The following is a 20,175-nucleotide window of genomic DNA, read 5'->3' as shown; positions in this document are numbered from 1 at the left end:
TTTTTTCCTTTCCTCAATTTTTGGGGGACTGTGGTTGTTTTGTTTTGACATTAGTATTGTTATTATAGTATGTTTTCTTGTTATTATTCATTTGAGGTGACAGAGAGTTAGGTTTTCCCATTTAGCCACACTACCATGAATGTCTCTAGCTCAACATTTTTGTATGATAGATAGCCAGTCTTTGCTAATTGACAATTTTTTTTTTACAAATTAGAATGGGGCAGCAGTTACAAATAATAAATAGTCATTGTCGGACAGTAGGTTATGTATTTAAGGAACATAAAGAATCAATCAAGGAATATTTATTAAGAACTTATTTTTAAGAACTTAAATTTATTAAGAATATTTATTAAGAATTTATTAAGAATGATGTCCTAGACACTGTTCTACACACTGGGAATACAAGAACAAATTCAAAATTTGTTGAACAGAAAGAAACTTAAGAGGAAGAGTAAAAGTTAAAAAAGAAAGTCCTGGCCATAATAAATTTATCATCCAAAAATGCCTAAAAAAGTAGAAGAAAAAGATTTATACTCAATTTGATGTCTAAGTCATGGTAACCTTGGCATAGTGGCTAGCACATAATAGGCACTGAATGAGTGCTGACTGATTGATTAAGAGGAAGCAGAAGAGTACTAAAGAAAAACAAGGCAGTGAACTTGGAATCCCATGATATGAATTTGAATCCCAAGCACTCCCATTTATGACCTACGTGACTTTCAGCAAATCACTTCACCCTTCTTGGTCTTATCATGCAATAAAGAGTTTGACTATATGACTTTGAAAGTACCTTTTTCAAGTCAACATCTATAATCACATGCAGAAAATATTCTGGCTAATCCCTTGGGCCCTGGAGGTGCCACCCTCAATGTCCAGGAGGCTGTAGGACAAAATCTTGACTGAGGACAGATAAGAATCTTTGGATAAGCTGGGCATGGTACCACATGGGTGTAATCCTTCCTGTCAAGGAGGCTACTGTTAGTATATCATTAGAGCTGGGGAATTCTGAAATGAAATGGCCTAAGGCAATTAGAGATCTTCACTAAGTCTGGAACCAATATGGCACTCAGGCACTAACGGTCATTGGGATACCTAAGAAGGAAAATGACCTAGGTTAGAATCTCAGGTCAAGGCTTCCATACCTGCAGTACTGGGATTAAGCCCATGGGTGACCACTGCATTTCCAGCCTGGATAAGATTAGAGAGACTTAGTCTCCAAAACCAAAATATTTAGAAAAACTAGGTTTGACAGACAAGAGCTACAGTGCAGCCCTTCCTGGTTCTCAACTACATTTGTGTCATAACAAATGTCTAGAGGAAGAGAGAAAAGGATGATGTTTCCAAGTAATTCAAGCAATTGCTCCAATGCTTGGTATTTGGATGCTAACAAACCAAAAGTATTGAAATGTTAAATTCCATCATGGGAGTATTTGTGACTATGACAGAAATTAAATTACAAAATTAAATTAATGCAAAGCTTTTGCTACAGTCTTCCATGCAATTTAATTTATGGCTTGCATAAATAAAGAATTTGAATACATTCATTTGTTTTCTCTAATTTTTTACCTTGTCCTTCTGGAGTCTCACCAAAGGGATTCACTTCAACCTGAGTAGCATCAATTTTCAGGAAGAGATTATACAGCTTCTTAATTTGATCTGCAGCCTAAATGTGATCAAGTGAGATGGAGTTAGCCCTCAAAAAGTGAAAGAAAATGCATTTTGCTATGGTAATGAAACATTAAAAATAGAAAGTTACATCTCTGTTCTATGTAAGGTTATCTGGAGGGACAAAAATCAGAATAACAATTTCACTATCAAATGCTATTTATTAAGAGGGATTATCAAAACTTCCATCAAAAATGAGGCCAGACCACTATAAAAAACACAATGTTTTCACCATAGTCGAAGAGTGCTATTAAGCTTTGTGTAAATGATCATGTTCTATTAACTGGATTATGCCACAGTATGAGCTTTAATCACTAATGTAAACAAGCTCAATTCGAGCAAAGGTAAACATGATTTTCAGAGTTTATAATGACTGTGTTTTCTCTAGTATGCTGGCATCAAAATAATATTTTTATATAAAAAGCCACAGTGATTAAGCTCATCAATCCCAACCCATAACATGTGAAGACAAAATGAAATCAATTATCTAATGTTTATTAGAAGTTCTTATTAGGAAGGAAAGGAAGAGCCCTGGGAATTTTCCCATTCTATCCAAATGAAGCTGAAAAAGCAGCTCGTCAGTGACAGCTATACAGAAGTCTATCCAAAGGCTGCTGGGAGCCACTTTACCTTCCCCATACTCTGACCCCCAACTATGTTAATGAGTTCAAAGTCTATGATGAAATTGAACAAGATGCTTGGCTTGCAGAACTATATTTGTGACATCTTTTCATGCTCACGGACATTGGAGTGCTCTCTTTGCCTCCTTCCTTCCCCTGTGCTGTTCTCTTGGTCCTTAGAGAGGATCACAACTAGTTGTCAGGACTGGCCATCCAGACTTCCCAACCTGCGGCTTTGACATGAAAGCAGGAGGTAATGGAAGTCATTGGAGTCTGTGCCAGCTACATTCCTAGTCCTGGGCAAACATTCCTTTCCTGTAAGGTAAAGGACTAGATGGTTGCATAACCAAGTCATTCATTCTATGAGTTCTGATTTTGTTGTTAAGAAAGCAGGGACCTGGCTGTCATGCTTAGTTCCTTTTCCTCCTCCTGATGCATGAGGATTAGTTAAAGGAAGGGATTTTCTCTTTGGAAAAGAGAAGACCTGAGACGTGGCAGGTAGAGGAGGGGCACAGATGGTTTGAAATACCTAAAGAACTCATCGAGGAGGATTGTGCCTTTTCTGCTTGGCCCCAGAGGGCACCAGTAGTGGGTGGAAACTTTAGAGGCAGCCACATTTAGGCTCAATGTAAGGAACCACAATTAGAACCATCCACAAGTGAAATGGGATGCCTCAGGAGACAATGGTTTCCCTCTCCTTAGAGATCTTCAGGCAAAAGTTGGATGGCCTCACATTGACCATGGTGTAGAGAGGATTCTTGGGAGGGCACCCACTGGCTACCAAAGTCCTTTCCAACTCTGGACATTTATTATTAGAAACACTGCTAGAGATGGCATTTACCACATGCATTTATAAGACCTAAGAAACTTTAGGAAAATATTCCAAAATCTCATCAAATTTAAAATCATTGGGCCTTATTTATTTTCTTCACAAAGGAGAACATATGTTTTGTTTAAATTGATGTCTTATTGTCAATAGAACTTATTATTTACAAATTTCAGGCCTAAAAACTTGATGTAAACTACTAGTAGAAGAATAGACCTGGAGTAAGAGGGGCCTAACAGTCTATTCAGTCCAAAGCATTCATTTTAGAGATCAGGTGATCATAGCTCTAGAATGGGAAGGCACATTCAATGCCATCTATTTCAATTCATTCATTGATTTTCCTCAGGAAATGGAGGTGTAAAGTGGGGGTGGGGAAAACTCACCCAAGATCACACAAGTACTAAGCATCAAAAGTGGAATTTGAACTCTGATTTTAGGGAGAGAGTGCTTTCTCCACTGAAATAGTTTCATAAGCTGACATCACTGAATGTGCTACTAAATTGTAAACTTCATGAGAAAAGGGACTGGGCTCATTGAACTTTTTACCTTTGGGACTATCTTTTTGCTCTGAAAATCATAGCTATTCAATAAATGTTTGTTGAATTGTATTCCCACATTAGCAGGGCACTTTAACAAGGCATTTTGTGATTTCTGATGATTGTCAAATAAAAAAAATGCTGGAACATAGTGAATATCACCATGCTTTATATTTATATCAATAGAGAGATGTATAGACAGATACATGGATAGACATATATATATATATATATATATACACAGAAAGATATCCATATATAGATGGATAGATGGAGTTAGAGAAACAGAGAGAGAGAGAGACAGAGAGACAGAGAGACAGAGAGACTTTTTTACAATATCTTTGGGGTCAAACATAAAAGCAGCACTCTTGGGGTTCACAAACTTGCTTCTGAGTAGGAAAGTTTCTTAAACACTTCACAAGCATGCTCTTAAAAAAGAGACTGCAAACCCACTTATACAGCATGTTTGTATCCCACTGAAATGAAGGGCTCTTTCAAAGATAACCATATGTGTGAACAGCCCTCAGGGGAGTTGGGTGGTCTTGTATTGCCTTGACCCCTCAAATCCTTCATTTGCCTAAATTCTGCAGGCACATGTTGCTAATTTACTATAACATATGTTTTCAGGAATTAATAATGTAGCTGATAATTGAGAAGTCAGTACAGAAGGCCAAAATGCCAGTTCTACCAGAGCCTTTCCTGACTTTTACTTTTTTCTTAACAAATATTTATGGAATTGAATCATAATCTGGGAAACATATTGTGTAATTTTCCATTCAAAATGGCAAGCTTTTTTGATTGGGAAGGCTAAAAAGTCAAATTAGAGTTATGAAAAGAATTTAAAAGCTATATATATATATATGTGTGTGTATATATATATATAATCTCCAACAGAGCATATAGGTAATAGCATTACACCAAACTAATATGTGTCTATATTGTACATATCCATGTATGTATATGTGTATACATGCATTCAAATGTGCATGCATGAAGGAGGGGAAAAAAAGGGAGGCACCTGTGTCCGAAAGACACAAGTTCAAATATCATCTCCACCATTTAATACTGGAAGAAACTGAGATTCAATGAGGAGAAATTACTTGTCTAAGATCATACAGCTAAGTAAATGACCAAGCCGCAATACAAACTGAAGCCTTTTGATCCCATCTTCAGTTTGATTAAAGGTTTTTAGAAAGCGTGTGCTTGATTCTGGGGGTATCAGCTGTACATGTGAGGTGAAGATAGCTCTCAGCTGCCTGTAATTGATAATTACTCCCTAGGCTTCAGGAGCTTCAACACATTTACTTAATTCTGATGATTCCTACTTGGTGTGGCAATGGGAGATACTGCCTTTAGGTCTCTGTGACAAAGCAGGTGTCCAATAAAATACTATTGGTTGACTGATTGATTGATGATTCAGAGAGCAGGAAGAGACTAATGAGGTAAAGGAATCTAGCATGAGCCTGTGACAAGAGAAAAAGACCAGCAGAGAGCAATGCAGCTACGTGGAGACTGTGAGAGGGGGTAGTAGTACTGGGGTGATTTGTCTAGGAACAGATTCCTGGGACAGTGGGGTTGCCCCTAGGCTGGGGCTTCATTGTGTAAATTTTGCACAAGTGATTACTAGAGCTCAGTGGAAGCTGGCGTGAGGTAGCTAGGTAGAGGCAGGAAGACTTGAGTTCAAATTTGGCCGAAGACACTTGCTACTTGTGTGACCTTGCATAAGTTACTAGGCAAATCACTTAACCTTTGTCTACCTCAGTTTCCTCAACTGTAAAATGAGAATAATAATGGCACTGCCCTCATAGGGTGGTTGTAAGGATCCGTGAGGTATCTGTAAAGTTCTCAGCCCAGTGTCTGGCACAGAGAAGGTGCTTAATAAATGCGTGTTCACCTTTTGTCCTCTTGCTATGGCCTCATAGGTAGCAAGGTGGCACAATGAAGAGGGTATTGAACTTGGATTCGGGAAGGCCTCAGTTTAAATCTTGCCTTAAGTACTTACTAGCCTTAACATTCTAGCAAAACATGAATCTTCTCTAAGCCTCAATTTTCTCAGCTGTAAAATAGGGATAATAACAGCATCAACATCACAAGATCAAATAAGATGACATATAAAAAGTCCTTTTAAATTTGGAAGTCTATTAGAGCTGTAAAAATGCTATTATCATTGGCAGCAGCAGTAGTAGTACTCATGTCCCTAACACTTCCAGGTCAGAGGTCACATGGTACCAGCCCCCCAATTTCTTTTTGATAGCAGGGCATCAGCACACATGGGGATGATTACAGAGCCCTGAAGGAGAGATCATATGAATGGAATAGTGGTTCTCACATCAGAAAACAGACACTCGGGGGAAGGGACTGAGAGGGGCATGGATCTGAATATCAGGGCATTAACAAGAGTCTGGACAAGACCTAGATTGTTCTATTCTCCTAGCTCCATGACATAGCTCACTCATTCCTACCTCCTTACCTTAACATGTGCTCTGAACTTTGCCTGGAACACCTTCCTTCCTCCCTTTCAGGTTCTTTTCATCCTTCAAATCCTTATTCCTGGACGCCCCCTTCCTTCTGCAGTGAACTTGGAGCCAGGGGAACTATGGTCGAACCCCAACTCTGATACATATTAGCTTTGTCACCATTTCTGGCAAACCATTTACCATCGCTGAAACTTACTTTCTTCATCTGTAAAATGGAAATAAGTATGCCTGCCCTACCTACCTCAAGAGTTGTGAGAAAAATGTTTAGTAGAGAGTTATTTAGACTTGAGAGTAAATCACAGAATTATTCACGTATCTCTGGCAAATACTTTAGCTCAAGCCAATCTCTAATTATCAGTTAGATACTTAATTTTTTCTATATCATTTAGTAGCTATAGAATGTATAACTTTATTCCAAAGCAATACCCATACAGCACCTAGTACAGTGCTGGACATCATTTATGTACTGACCAACAAATGAAGCAAATTTTATATTTTTCACTAAACTGAAAGATTGCAAGAGATTTTTTTTTTTAAGCAATCGGGGTTAAGTAACTTGCTCAAGGTTACACGGCCAATTATTTCTAGGTGTGGTGCTAAGTATCAGAGCCCGGATTCGATCCCAGGTCATCCTGACTCTGGGGCAGGTGCTCTTACTCACTGAGCCACCTGGTCACCCCTAAGCAATTGGGATTAAGTAACTTGCTCAAGGTTACATGGCCAGGTGTTTCTGGGTGGGTGCTAAGTGTCTGAGCCCAGATTCGATCCCAGGTCATCCTGACTCTGGGGCAGGTGCTCTTACATGCTGTGCTACCTGGCCGCCCCATTGCAAGAGATTTAAAAAAAATAAATATAAATAAGGTATATAACATAAATGCTGATCTAAAATGTCCATTAGTGATGTAAATTAACAAACTGTGTGGATTTCCTGTGTTCCAAATTAACTTAACTACTAGAGATAGACAATTGTTCCCTATCTCCTAACAACAACAGAGGAAGAGTACTTAATAATATTATTTTTTTAAAACCTATGTAGATTTTATAGATTCGTAATATCAATTCAATAGGAAGAAAAGAAACATTGTCTTCATCATATCCTATTCAGATGAATGTAAACACTATGCATTCTTTGGGTGCGGTTGTGTTGGATAGTTCAAGATCAAGTGAATTAATTAACCAAAACTGACCAACTAATTATCAGTGTTATCAGAAATCAACTGCACTCATTGTAACCATATTGTTCTACCATACCTGAGTTTTCAGGGTACCATGGAAGCCTAAATTTTCCGCCATCCTTTGTGCCTGGCTCTCCTTTAGTCCTTCAAATATATCAATTTCCTCCTATTAGAATGGAATGAATAAACAGAATTAAGTCATTCAGTTGGAAAGATTTACAGCTTCAAAAGAAAAGCACTCAGTATATATCTGCAAATTGGTAATTAAAGTCTGGCCATTTGCCAAAATTCTCTGAGTGGTGCTATTGGAGTTGCCTATAGGGTATGTTTTAATTACCATACCATCTATGAAACAGTCCTCCCCAAAACTATATAATTCTTCAGGGTGGCATGCTGACAAGACACTATGACACCCGTTTTCACTTTTAATTACCATACAGATGGCATTGACGAATATTTAGTCAGTTAATTTTTATGACATCTCTTGGAAAGCTTCCAAAGCATAGTTCTCCTGCCCAATGTTGCTGCTAAGTTTAGCACTTCTCCTACATAGGTTAAACATTACTTTAATATTTAAACATAATAATTATCATCATCATGGACTGTTAATGTGATCTTAGATTTATATGGTGTTATTCTTCCAAAGAATGTAAGCCACCTTTCTCATCCATTATTCCACTCATTCCTATAGTAAATGAACAGCTTAAATTTTGCCCCCTGATTAACTGCAAAGGTATTATGGATATCAGCTTATTAAGTCTTTATTTTATTTTCTGAGGTTGTTAGGTTCAATGGGAAATATTTGTGAAAGTACTTTTGCCTCCAGTCTTACAGATCTGATCATGAGAGGAATAAACTGAAAAGGGAGGGACAGGGGAGAAAACTGCTTCTGTGCATTCATCAACCAAAGTACCATAATGAAGAACAACTACAGGATAAGGAGAAAAATAGTGATAAAAAAAGTCCACACAAACACAGGAGTTAGAATCCAAGAAAGACAGGCAGCTAATAGGCATCTGGGCTGATGCTTTGGACCTCGAGTAGGGAAAAAGTGAGTTCAAGTTTTGTCTCACACTAACCGCATGACCCCTGACAAGTCAATAATATATTCTAGATTCAGTTTCCCTATTTGAAAAATGGCAAAAATAATAGGACCTACTCACCAGTTTGTAGTGAGGATCAAATTAGTTTTGCAAGCCTGAAAGAACTAAATAAGTATGTTAAGGATAAAAAAGGAGAAAGAAGAATCCAAGAAAGAATTCAACAACAGAACCCATGACCTTATGGCTATATGCACATGCCCAAGGCATAAAGTATGGCTACCAAAGAGGATGGACTAGTCATGTAATGTACACAGGCAAATTTACGTTTGTGAGTACCATTGAGAAATGGTACAATAAAATCCAGAACTGAAAACTGGCTTTGGAAATAGACCAGTTTTCTAGAATGAAAACCTTTTATTTAAAAAATGCAAGATTTGCAAATGAAAAAATGCATGTGTTTTTGTGTGTATGAGTGTGTGTGCGTATGTGTGTGCGGCAGAGATTTTACAGAGTAAAATGACATTGCACATGAAAAAATATTTAATTTTGAGAGATCTAGAAATAAGAAGGGGAATATGATGGACAATATATGGGTGAAGATCAAGACAGAGAAAAGTAGAAGCAATACCACCATAGGAGTAAACAATAGGATATCTGAAATGAAAAAAGTGAAATAGTTGGAGACTTGTGAATCAAATCATAACTGAGGTAAGATATGATATAAAAAGATGGAGGGCCTCCATTATCCGGACATTTTCTGGAAAACTCTTTCTTCGTGCAAAATATAAGAGCTAACATGTTCTTCATTTGTCTTCATGCTTATTTCAACATTCAAAGATTTAAATTGTTGAACAAGAAAAACCTAGCTGCTAAAGTGAAATGATGCTAGATTTTGGGGCTAATCAAAGTAATCATTCCACATTAATATCTATGATATTGGAAGAAATAAAAATCATAGATAGTCTGATGTGCCACCCCTAGACTCTGGGAGAGTATGTTACAAAAGATTCAGTAACAACAGAGAATTCTATTTCCTGATATTCCACAGTGGAAGTCATCCATGAAAAGAGGAGAAGTTGGGGGGGGGGGTGGAGTCAAGATGGTGGAGTAGAAGCAGGACCTCCGCTGGGCTCTGGCTTCCACCTTCCCCAATCCATGTAAAAGGAGACTCTAAACAAACTCTGGAGCTGCAGAACCCACAAAACGACACAGAGAAGCTAACTTGCTGCTGAGGACAGCCCGGCAGGCCAGCAGGAATCAGACAGTGCAGTGCTCTGGGAGCCCAGCCCAGGCACACCTAAGGATTTAGCCCCAGGGCAGGCCTGACCAGCCCAGGGACTCCAGATCAGCAGCAGTTGTGGCTGTTTCCAGATTTATCAACACATACATACGAAGGACAAAGTGAGAGGTCAGTGCACTGTGGACTTTGGGACCCAGTAAGTGGGAATGCACTGAGAGACAGCAGAGCCAGCCAGTGTCATATGGCAGCTTCAGCTCCTGGCCTGCAGAGTGTAGGGGGACCAAGCAACAGTCTGAGGGGTAATCGCTCTTGCTTTAACCTGCTTGGATCTGGATTGCAGTCTAGTGTGGAGGTCCTGGGGTGTGTGTCCAGCTTGCCAGAGCGTGTGGAGGCCTCAGAGAGGGCACCCAACTAATACCTCCGGCAGCTTAGAAAACCCCAGCATTTGGGACAAAAGCTCCCCTGTCTGGTGGCAGAGTCCTACTGTGGCAAAAAGCCCAGGGGTCAAGTGACTGAGGGGTGACATGACCAAGCAAAAGAAAGAAAGCAGACAGAAGATTCCAACATTACACTCCTATTTTGGGGATAAAAAGGAAAAAAGCATGGAACAGGAGGAAGACAGTGAAGTCAGAACTCCTGCACCAAAAGCTTCAAAGGAAAATACCAGATGGTTACAGGCCATAGAGGACCTTAAGAAGCAGATAAGAGAAGTGGAGGAAAAATTGGGAAGAGAAATGAGAATGATGCAAGAAAATTACAAAATAAGAGTCAACAGCCTGACTGAGGAAAATAACACCTTAAAAAACAGACTAACTCAAATGGCAAAAGAGGCTCAAAAAGGCAATGAGGAGAAGAATGCCTTAAAAAGCCGAATTTGCCAGATGGAAAAAGAATCTCAAAAGCTCAATGAGGAGAATCATTCCTTCAGAATTATATTGGAGCAAATGGAAGCTAATGACTTTATGAGAAATCAAGATGCTATTAAACAGATCCAAACAAGTGAGAGAATAGAAGGCAATGTGAAATATCTCATGGGAAAAACCACTGACCTGGAAAACAGATCCAGGAGAGATAATTTAAAAATTATTGGACTACATGAAAGCCATGATCAAAGTAAGAATCTAGAAATCATTCTCCAGGAAGTTCTCAAAGAAAACTTCCCTGATGCTTTAGAACCAGAGGACAAAATAGAGGTTGAAAGAATCCACTGATCACCTCCTGAAAAAGATCCCAAAAAGAAAACTCCTAGGAATATTATAGCCAGGCCCCAGCATTCCCAGATTAAGGAGAGAATATTACAAGCAGCCAGGAAGAAAAAATTTAAATATTGTGGAAACACAATCAAGATAACCCAGGATCTGGCAGCTTTTACACTGAGGGATCGAAGGGCTTGGAATATGATATTCTGGAGGTCAAAGGAGCTGGGATTAAAACCAAGAGTTACCTACCCAGCAAAACTGAGTATCATGTTTCAGGGGAAAATATGGTCATACAGTGGAATAGAGGACTTTCAAGCATTCTTGATGAAAAAACCAGAGTTGAATAGAAAATTTGACATTCAGATACAAGAAGCAAGACAAGCATGAGAAGGTAAACAAGGAAAAGAAATCATAAGGAACTTAGCAAAGTTGAACTATTTACATTCCTACATGGAAAAACAATAATTATAATTTATGAAACTTTTCTCAATAGTTGAAAGGAATATAAATATATATATATATATACATATATGTGTCTATATATGAGGGTATATGGGCATATGAATACGTATGTGAATGTGTATGTATGTTTACAGGTATACATAGAGGGCACAGGACCAATTTAACAGGAAGGGATGATATTTAAAAGATGAAATTAAGAGGTGAGAGAGGAAATGAGAGGAGATGGGGAGAGAAAGAATGGGGTAAACTATCTCATATAGAAGAGGCAAGGGAAAATGGTTATAATGGAGGGGAAGAATAGGAAGGCAAAAGGGAATGGGTCAACCTTATTCCCATTGAATTTGGCTTGAGGAGGGAATGAAATACACACTAAATAGGGTATCACCCTCCAGGAGAGTAGGGGGGGAAGGGGATGAGAGGGGGGATGATGGAAGAGAGGGCAGGTGGGGGGGAGGGAAGTTGGGAGCACCCACTTTTTGAAAAGGGACGGGATCAAAGTAGAGAATAGAACAAGTGGGAGGTGGGATAGGAGGGAGGGAAATACAGTCAGTCTTTTACAATATATCTACTATGTTATTGTTTTGCATCAGCCACACATGCACAACCTATGTGGAATTGTTTATCTTCCCATTACGGGTGGAAAGGAATGAATCTGGAATTCAAAGTTTTAAAATCAAATACTCAAATATATACATATATATGTATATCTATCTATCTATCTATACTATTATTAATTCTATGTTACATGTAATTGGGAAACAAGATATACAGGCACTGGGCCATAGAGATCCACTGGAAAAGTCGAAAGGGGTATGGGAGAAAATATGGGAGAGAGCAGATTAGAGGAGGGGATATTCTTTGGGACTGCTAGTTTGGGGAGGTTGGTAGGGGGAAAATGGGGAGAAAATTGGTAACTCAAAATCTGGCAGACATTAATGATGTAAATCAGAATCTAATAAAGCATTTAAAAAAATATGGCATCCTGGGGAAAAGACCTAGATTGGAAATCACCAGGCCTGGGTTCAAACCCCATTTCTGCTACTTAATAATGGTATGACCTTGGGTCAGTCATTTCACATTTCTAGACCTCAACTCCTTCATATCTAAAATAAAAAGATTAGATTGAAAAAAAGAAAAGAAAAGAGGAGAAGTTCTCAAAAATTACATTCTGAAGATGGAAGGAAATGCTTCTGAAGGAGACAAAAAGGGCAGGCAAAAATCTGGAAGATAAAAGAAGTCATAGGAATGTTAGCCAAGGAAGATGGAACAATCATAATGGATAATGATGAGAAAGCAGTGCTCTACAATTCTAGTTTGGCTTCTGTTTTCTCTGGAAAGGAGAATGATTTCTGGACTGCAAAGAGTGGGGAAAAATAACCAATAGAGAACTGAAACCCAAGATAAGTATCAAGGTGAGAAGAGAACTCCCTGCCCTGAATAAGATCAACTTATCTATCCCAGATGAACCACAAACCGAGGTTGTAAAAGAATTAGCTTTTGGAACTGCTGAGCTATAATCATTAATTTTTGAAAGAGGTGGAGAATGGAAGAGGTGGTATGAGAATGGAAAAGGTGGACAATATCCTGGTCTGTTTAATTATTACTAGAACAGCAGCCTGCAAGCTATGGGCTAATGTGTTTGTCTGCAATTTCTGGCAAAATACTGTAACACATTATTAAAGAAATGGTTATTGAACATCTACAAAGGGAGACAATGATCAAAAAGTCTTCTTCAAAACATCTGACTTCATTTCATTTTTTGTTATATAGCTGTTTGATGGAGAGGGATGTCTGGCAAATTTGTAGATGAAAAAAACTTTAGGAGGAACAGCTAACATGGGTGCAATGGTTAGGACTGAAAAATGGAACAAAACAAAAGAAAAAGAAATATTGCAATAGGTTAGAAGAATGTCCTGAATAGAGGAAGAGGAAATATAATCACAGTGAATATCAAATCCTACACTTTTGTGGACACAGAGGTCGGCAAAGGATGGGCCAAGGTCCCTAATGCTCTAGTTTGGGAAAAGAATGAGAAATATGAGGTAGATGACAAGACAGGTAGCTTGAGAACAGGCTGAACAATGTGAAAGGAAGTGTGGTAATTCTTCCACTGGAAGAGATATCTAGTAGGGAGGATGAATGCTCACAGCCCTTCTTTGGCCCTATTCTGTTTAACAATTTTATCAATGTCTAAGGCAAAGGCACTTACCACATCTGTAGACAACACAAAATCAGATGGATAGCTGATATGTTTGATGACAAAACTGGGATCCCAATATATTGCAATTATTTAAAACAATGTGTTGAAGATAAGTTGAAATTCAGTACAAAAAAAGATAGAGAGAAAGGGGGGATATATTGAAGAATTTTTATAGCACCGTTATTTTTAATTTAAAAAATAAAAGAAAGGTAACAAAAAAAGAATAGTTAAACAAATTGTGGTGCTTTTAATATTAGAAAATATTATAATGTAATTAAGATTGACAATGATAAAGAATATGTTTTAAAAACCTTGAAATATATGAAAAAGATGGAGAAAAAGGACCAAAACAGTAGGGAATACAATGTTGTAGTGTAGAAGGAAAAGGGAACGAAAATGGATAAAGGAATAATCGTGATGGAAACTCCAAAGGAATGAATAAAATATTCTGATCATTTAATACATTGAAGTTTATTCACTTCAATGCAATTTTAAAACAAATACAATTGGTTTTATTTGATGCCTGACATATTAAAGGTGTTGTTTGTTTTTTAAGACATGGAGTCTAGAACGGGAGATGTGATAAGCCCTGCTCTGTCCTATTCATATGCACCTATAATATTGTGTTTAGTTATGTAAAATATATTTTAGGATGAATAAGGAAGGAAGCAGGGAGAAAGAGAAGAAGGAAAGAAGGAAGGAAAGAAAAGAGGGGAGGAAGGAAAAGAAGTGAGGGATGAGGAAGGAAAAGAAGGAAGGAAAAGAGGGAAGGAAGGAAAAGAAGTGAGGGATGAGGAGGGAAAAAAAGGAAAGGAGAAATGATCAAATATTAAGCACCTACTATGTGTCAGACACTGCTCTAAATGCTTTACAAATATTATCTCATTTTATCAGTGTTTATTGACAAACTATAAAGCTTCAATGTGCAGGTGACCAGAAAGGGGAGAGGTCTTCAGCTCATTTTGGATAAGGATCCATTGAAAGAATATTGACTGATTTAAGAAAGAATGTGAGGAGTAACACAGTAACTATAACAATATTAAAAATAAACATTGAAATAAATTTATAGAAATTGGGGAAAAAAGATTTGAAAGTGTGTCACAGAAAGAGGAATCAGTAAATTGATAGATTGATATTAAAGTTCATTTAGTAATAGTAATCATTCCAAATATATACGTAGACAGGTTTTGTATTTAAATTGTAAAGGAAATTTATCTTTTGAAAATAAACTTAAGGGGAAAAAACCCTGGGTCTCCCTATCTCAACCAGGCTGTGAGCCAAATATTACTCTTGGACTTGCTTCATTTCTTCTTACTTTTTTAAAATAATATTTTATTTTTCCCAAATACATGTATAAACAATTTTAATAGCTGAGTTATTGAAAATTGTTCATTGTAAAATATTGCTGTTACTGTGTACACTGTTCTCCTGGTTATGTTCACTTCATGTAAGTTTTTGTAAGTAGTTCATGTAAGCTTTTCCAGGTTTTTCTCAAATCATCCAGCTGGTCATTTCTTATAGCACAATAATTTTCCATTACAATCATATACCACAATTTGTTCATCCCTTCCTCAATTAATGGATACACCTTCAATTTCAAATTCATGAACAACAAAAAAGAGTTGCAATAAATATTTTTGTGCAATTAGATACTTTCTTCTTTTTAAAAATCTATTTGGGATATGGACCTAGTAGTGGTATTGCTGGATCAAAGGGTATGCACAGTTTTATAACTTTTGGGACATGGTTACAAATTAGTATCCAGAATGGGTGGATGAGTTCATAATACCACCAATGATGCCTTAGTGTCACAGTTTTCCCACATTATTTCCCAAATTTATTTTTCCTTTTCCGTCATATTAGCCAATGTGATTGATGTGAAGTGGTACCTCAGAGTTGTTTTAATTTGCAATTTTCTAATCAATAGTGATTTAGAGTTTTTTTTTCATGTCTACCTATATAGCTTTGATTTCTTTGTCTGAAAACTACCTGCTCATATCCTTTTGCCATTTGCCAATTGGGGAATGACTTGTGTTCTTACAAATTTGACTCGGTTCTTTATATATTTGAGAAATGAAGCCTTTATCAGAGATACTTACTATAAACACCCCCACCCCAGCTTTCTGCTTTCCTTCTAATCATGTTTACATTCTTTTTGTTTGTGCAAGAACTTTTTAATTTTATGTAATCAAAATTATCCTATTTACATTTTAGAGTATATTCTATTTCTTGTTTGGTCCTAAATTCTTCCCTTATCCATAGATGACAGGCAAACTATTCTATTCTCCCCCAAGTTGCTTTTGGCATCACTCTTTATATCTAAATCATGTATCCATTTTGACCTTGGTATATGGTGTGAGGTGCTGGTCTATACCTAGTTTCTGCCATACTATTTCCCAGTTTTAGCCAAATAGTAAATTCTTGTCCCAAAGTGTTTGGTCTTTGGTTTTATAAAACACTACATTACTACAGTCATTTACTACTGAGCTGGTGTACCTATTCTATTCCACTGATCTACCACTTAATTTCTTAGCCAGCACCAGATCGTTTTGATAATTTTATAATACGGCTTGAGATCTGGTATGGCTAGGTCATTTCCTTCACATTTTTTCACTCTTTATATTCTGGACCTTTTGTTCTTCCAGATGAATTTTGTTATTATTTTTTCTGGCTCTATGTAATGCTTTTTGGCAGTTTGATGGATATGGCATTGAATAAATAGATTAACTTAGGTAAAACCGTTATTTTTATTATATTGGCTTGGTCTGCCCATGAGCAATTAATGGTTTTCCAGTTGTTCTTTGTGTGAAGTGTTTTGTAATTGTGTTCAAATAGGTCCTAGATTTGTTGTGGCAGGTAGATTACAATTTATATTGTTTTATTTGGTTTTTTTTTTGTTATTTTTATATTTTTTTATATTGTTATTTATTTATTTATTTTTTGCTTTTTGGAGGGCAGTTAGGGTTAAGTGACTTGCCCAATGTCACATGGCTAGTAAGTGTGTCAAGTGTCTGAGGCCAGATTTGAACTCAGGTCCTCCTGCTTCCAGGGCTAGTGCTCTATTTACTGTGCCACCTAGACGCCCAATATATTGTTAATTATTTTAAATGGAATTTCTCCTATTTCTTATTGCTGGACTTTTTGGGTAATATATAGAAATTCTGATGATTTATATCCTGCAGTTTCGTTAAAGTTCTCAAGCTACCTATATATGTTTTATTCATATAGCACAGCACCTTTTCTGATGAGTGGTCCTGTTCCAGTGTCTCTCGTATCACACGATCAATTCCAAAGTTCTCAAGAGAGAGACCCTGAGAGTGTCCTTGTATCACTCCTTCTCACCACCATGTGAGTGCTTGTCCTGTGGAAGTTCTCCATAAAATTGTCTTTTAGGCAAGCAGATTTCTGACCAGGCCTAATTTACCCCTCCTGAAGCAACCTGGCACCCTGGTGCCACCTGCTTCTCCAAACTCACCATATATAATGTTGGATATAATGCTGTGGCCTTGTTGTCTTAGCTCCCTGCAGCTCAGAGCTTGTGGCATCAACTAATTGCTTTTGGTAGAAGCTAGAGTTATGGGTATGTTCCACAATCCCCAACAAGAAACATTTTTCAGAGATAAACACATTTTCCCATAAAGCTTTTGCATGCTTCTATTAAAATAAGGTTAAATAGTTTTAAGTAGTCAATAAGGCCAATTGCATACAGAGCTGGTCTCAAGTCCACAAAGACCTAAGCTGAAGTCTTGCCTCTGACATATCCTGATTGTGTGACCATGGATAAGTCATTTGACCTCTCATTGTTCTAGAACACTCTAGGCTGCAGACAAGGTGTAAACCTCCATGAGCTTCCTCACTTAGGAGTTCCCTATACTAGGGAAACAAGATCTCTGGCTCTTATCCTTATATTTTTAAAAAAATCATTTTAAATTAAAAAAATAAGTGTTCCCACTTAAATTTTATGTGGACCTGAATTCTGAGAACAAATATAAAAATACACATATACATGCATATATGTGTATATATCAATATCTTTCTCTCTCTCTCTATCTGTTGATATTTTTTTTAATAAAACACACACTCACATGCCAGGGTTTGAGGGGTACAAATCCTTAACTCACATTGCCACAGCATACCCTGATGGAGATGGCATCTCCTCTCATTTTAGCTCATTTGGGAGGATCACATGAGACAATGTGTACAAGGCCTTTGAAAGTCTTACAACACAACATAAATCTGGCTCTGTAGTCTTGGAAGCAATAAGTACATGAAGCAAGTAGTTCGTTTTGAATTCTAGACAGAAATAGCCAGCTTAAGTTTTTATAATAACTTTTAAAAAATTGAGATGGGGACAAATTTTGTGATTTTCCTGGCGATATTATGAAGTGAGGAAGCCTCCTCTCTCAATGCTGGTCAAAATCTTCTCTACAGGTAACAGTCTTAGAAAATTATTTGGAGCACTGAGAGGTTGATTGCCTGCCCAGGGTCACAGAGCCAGAATGGGGCAGAGGAGAGACCTGGGTTTTTCTGGTTTCAAGGTCAACTCTCAATCCACTCTGCTATGCTGCTTCCTTGCTATATTAAATACCCCCATGCAACCCAAATCAGTCTTTATAAAGAGAAAAGGACAGGGAATCAAAAAATAGTTTAATTGGAGGAGGTGGTTAAATGGAAATTACTAAAATGTAAAAGCAAGAGGCAGCAAAAAATAAATTGTCATTTAACTCATGCCTGGATGAGGAGTCTGTGTTTTAACACAGAGGAAATAGGGAGCCACTGAAGATGTCTGAGTAGGTGAGGTGACATGACAAGCAGACTTGTGCTTTTTTTTTAGTATTTTCCCCAATAGAATCAAAGAAACAAATTTTCTTTAATTTAAATATACCTTAAAAATTAATTCCGGAGTTTTGGCTGCCACCTCTTCAATGTCAACCCCTCCCTGGGGGCTGCCAACCAGCACTGGACCATTACAAGATCTGTCCATCAAAATAGCCAAGTAGGTTTCTCTGGAAATATCCAGGGCTTCAGCGACCATTACCTGCCAAATAAGCAAGAGAAGAACATTGACATGGCATGGGACCTCTACCACCCCATTTTTTCCCACTCAGAAAATAGACCTATACAAACATGCCGCAAGACCAAAAACACTTTCATTTTGTGACTCAAAATACTGTTGCAGGAGCTCCTGGGGATCTGAGAAGCTCCATTCTTACAGTGCATAATGCCCATTTTCACCTCCCCTAATTGATCCTGTTAACTTGCTAAAGTGACAGTTATTTGCTTTGCCTGAAGGAAGCTTCCCACTTTAATCATTTCTTTTTTCCTTCCTTGAGAAACTGTTACTTAAGAAAAAAGACCTATCAAGCAGCTGTTATTTTAATTCAAGTGTTTAGCACCAAAGATGCCTTAGTAGACTCTTTTGTTTTTCTTTTCCTACCTTATATGTGACTGGTAGGAAATCCAGTTAGCCTGATAAAGGAAAGATTATTTTACAGAAAGCAGCCTTGATCCTGCTGGCTTTGGTCAGTGTTCAGAATGTACTCCTTCTTAGCCCCCAAAACTGAGAGGACGCCTCCTTTGCAGAAGATACAACTAACAAACTTCCACATGAAACCTTTCCTGATCATCAATGCCCCATTACTAATGCCCTCACTCCCAAACTATATTAGGTTTCATGATTTTATATTTATTGATATTTGGTCTGTTCCTTCTTGTTATAATTATATATTCCTCTTGTGTCCTCTGTTACACTAATTCCTTGAGAACAAGGATTATTTCATTAATTTTATCTGCATTCCCATCCTCTAGCACAGAGGTGTCAAACTCATCAGCAAAATTCTTGGAGGAACCAGATTAAAATGTAATTGGGAAATGTTTGATAAAAATAAATTAAAATACAGTGCAACATAGGTAATGTGAGTTTGTGGTTTTCTAAGTCAATATATGGCTGGCAGGGATCCCATGTCTACTTGAATTTGATACCACAATGCCTGGTACATATAGTAGATGTTTAACCAGTAATTGATTGGTTGATGAATTCTTCTGGAGCTTGTTTTAAAATTCAAGAAAAAGCAGGTTCCTAGTAATTGCCAAAGTAGTTACTGTAGTAATTATAAACCAACAGACACCTTTCATTTCACTTCTAAACCATAAATAAGAGAGTAATGTCTGTCTTTCCTGGGTCAGCTATCATGCTAGACTAACCAGCATAATATTTGTAATAGCAAAATACCATAAAATCCAGCAAGTTTAAGTGATACAAAATGGATTCTATAATTAATGAGCATATGTAGCAGGCAGAGGGCCAGCCTCTGAGTCAGGGAGACCTCATTCTAAATCCCACCTCATTATTGTGTGAAACTGGGCATCACTCTACCATTCTTTCCCTCAGTATTCTCATATATCAAATGAAAATAATAAAAAGTGTAGCACCTGCTTCTCAAGGTTGTTGTAAGGCTCGAATAAGATTATGTCTATGAAGTGCTTTGTGAGCTTCGAAGACCTATATAATTTTCAGTTATGATTATTGCATCACAAGATCATAGATTTTAATATGAAATGAATATCATAGGCCTTCGAGTACAACCCCTTCATTTTATAGATAAGGGAACGGAGACCAGGCCATAGTGAGTGCTTAATAAATGCCAGCTGACTTGATTTAGGAAGCTCATGGAATTTGCCCAGGGTCATGAAGGGCCTAAGAGTCAGAGGGGGACTTTATAACCAGGGCCT

General features: G+C 37.5%; 1 protein-coding gene across 2 annotated transcripts in view; it reads right to left on the bottom strand.

Annotated features, from left to right (window-relative positions):
* The window catches only part of SUCLG2 (succinate-CoA ligase GDP-forming subunit beta), a 332,626-nt gene that overhangs the window by 159,710 nt on the left and 152,741 nt on the right, over nt 1-20,175 (bottom strand). For both annotated transcript variants that reach the window (XM_069084157.1, XM_069084158.1), the window contains exons 5-7: nt 18,329-18,481; nt 7,376-7,465; nt 1,567-1,663 (exon numbers count right to left, since the gene is read on the bottom strand). In XM_069084157.1, coding sequence (XP_068940258.1) covers nt 1,567-1,663; nt 7,376-7,465; nt 18,329-18,481 — 340 coding nt within the window. The remainder of the gene's footprint in view (nt 1-1,566; nt 1,664-7,375; nt 7,466-18,328; nt 18,482-20,175) is intronic.

The sequence above is a fragment of the Petaurus breviceps genome, unplaced genomic scaffold (assembly GCF_028583685.1).
Source record: "Petaurus breviceps papuanus isolate PSGF00001 unplaced genomic scaffold, PetGlider_PUasm1.0 174, whole genome shotgun sequence".
In the NCBI taxonomy this organism is placed as follows: Eukaryota; Metazoa; Chordata; class Mammalia; order Diprotodontia; family Petauridae; genus Petaurus; species Petaurus breviceps.
Note: the sequence above shows the minus strand (reverse complement) of the source record. Positions and strands in the feature narration are given on the sequence as shown.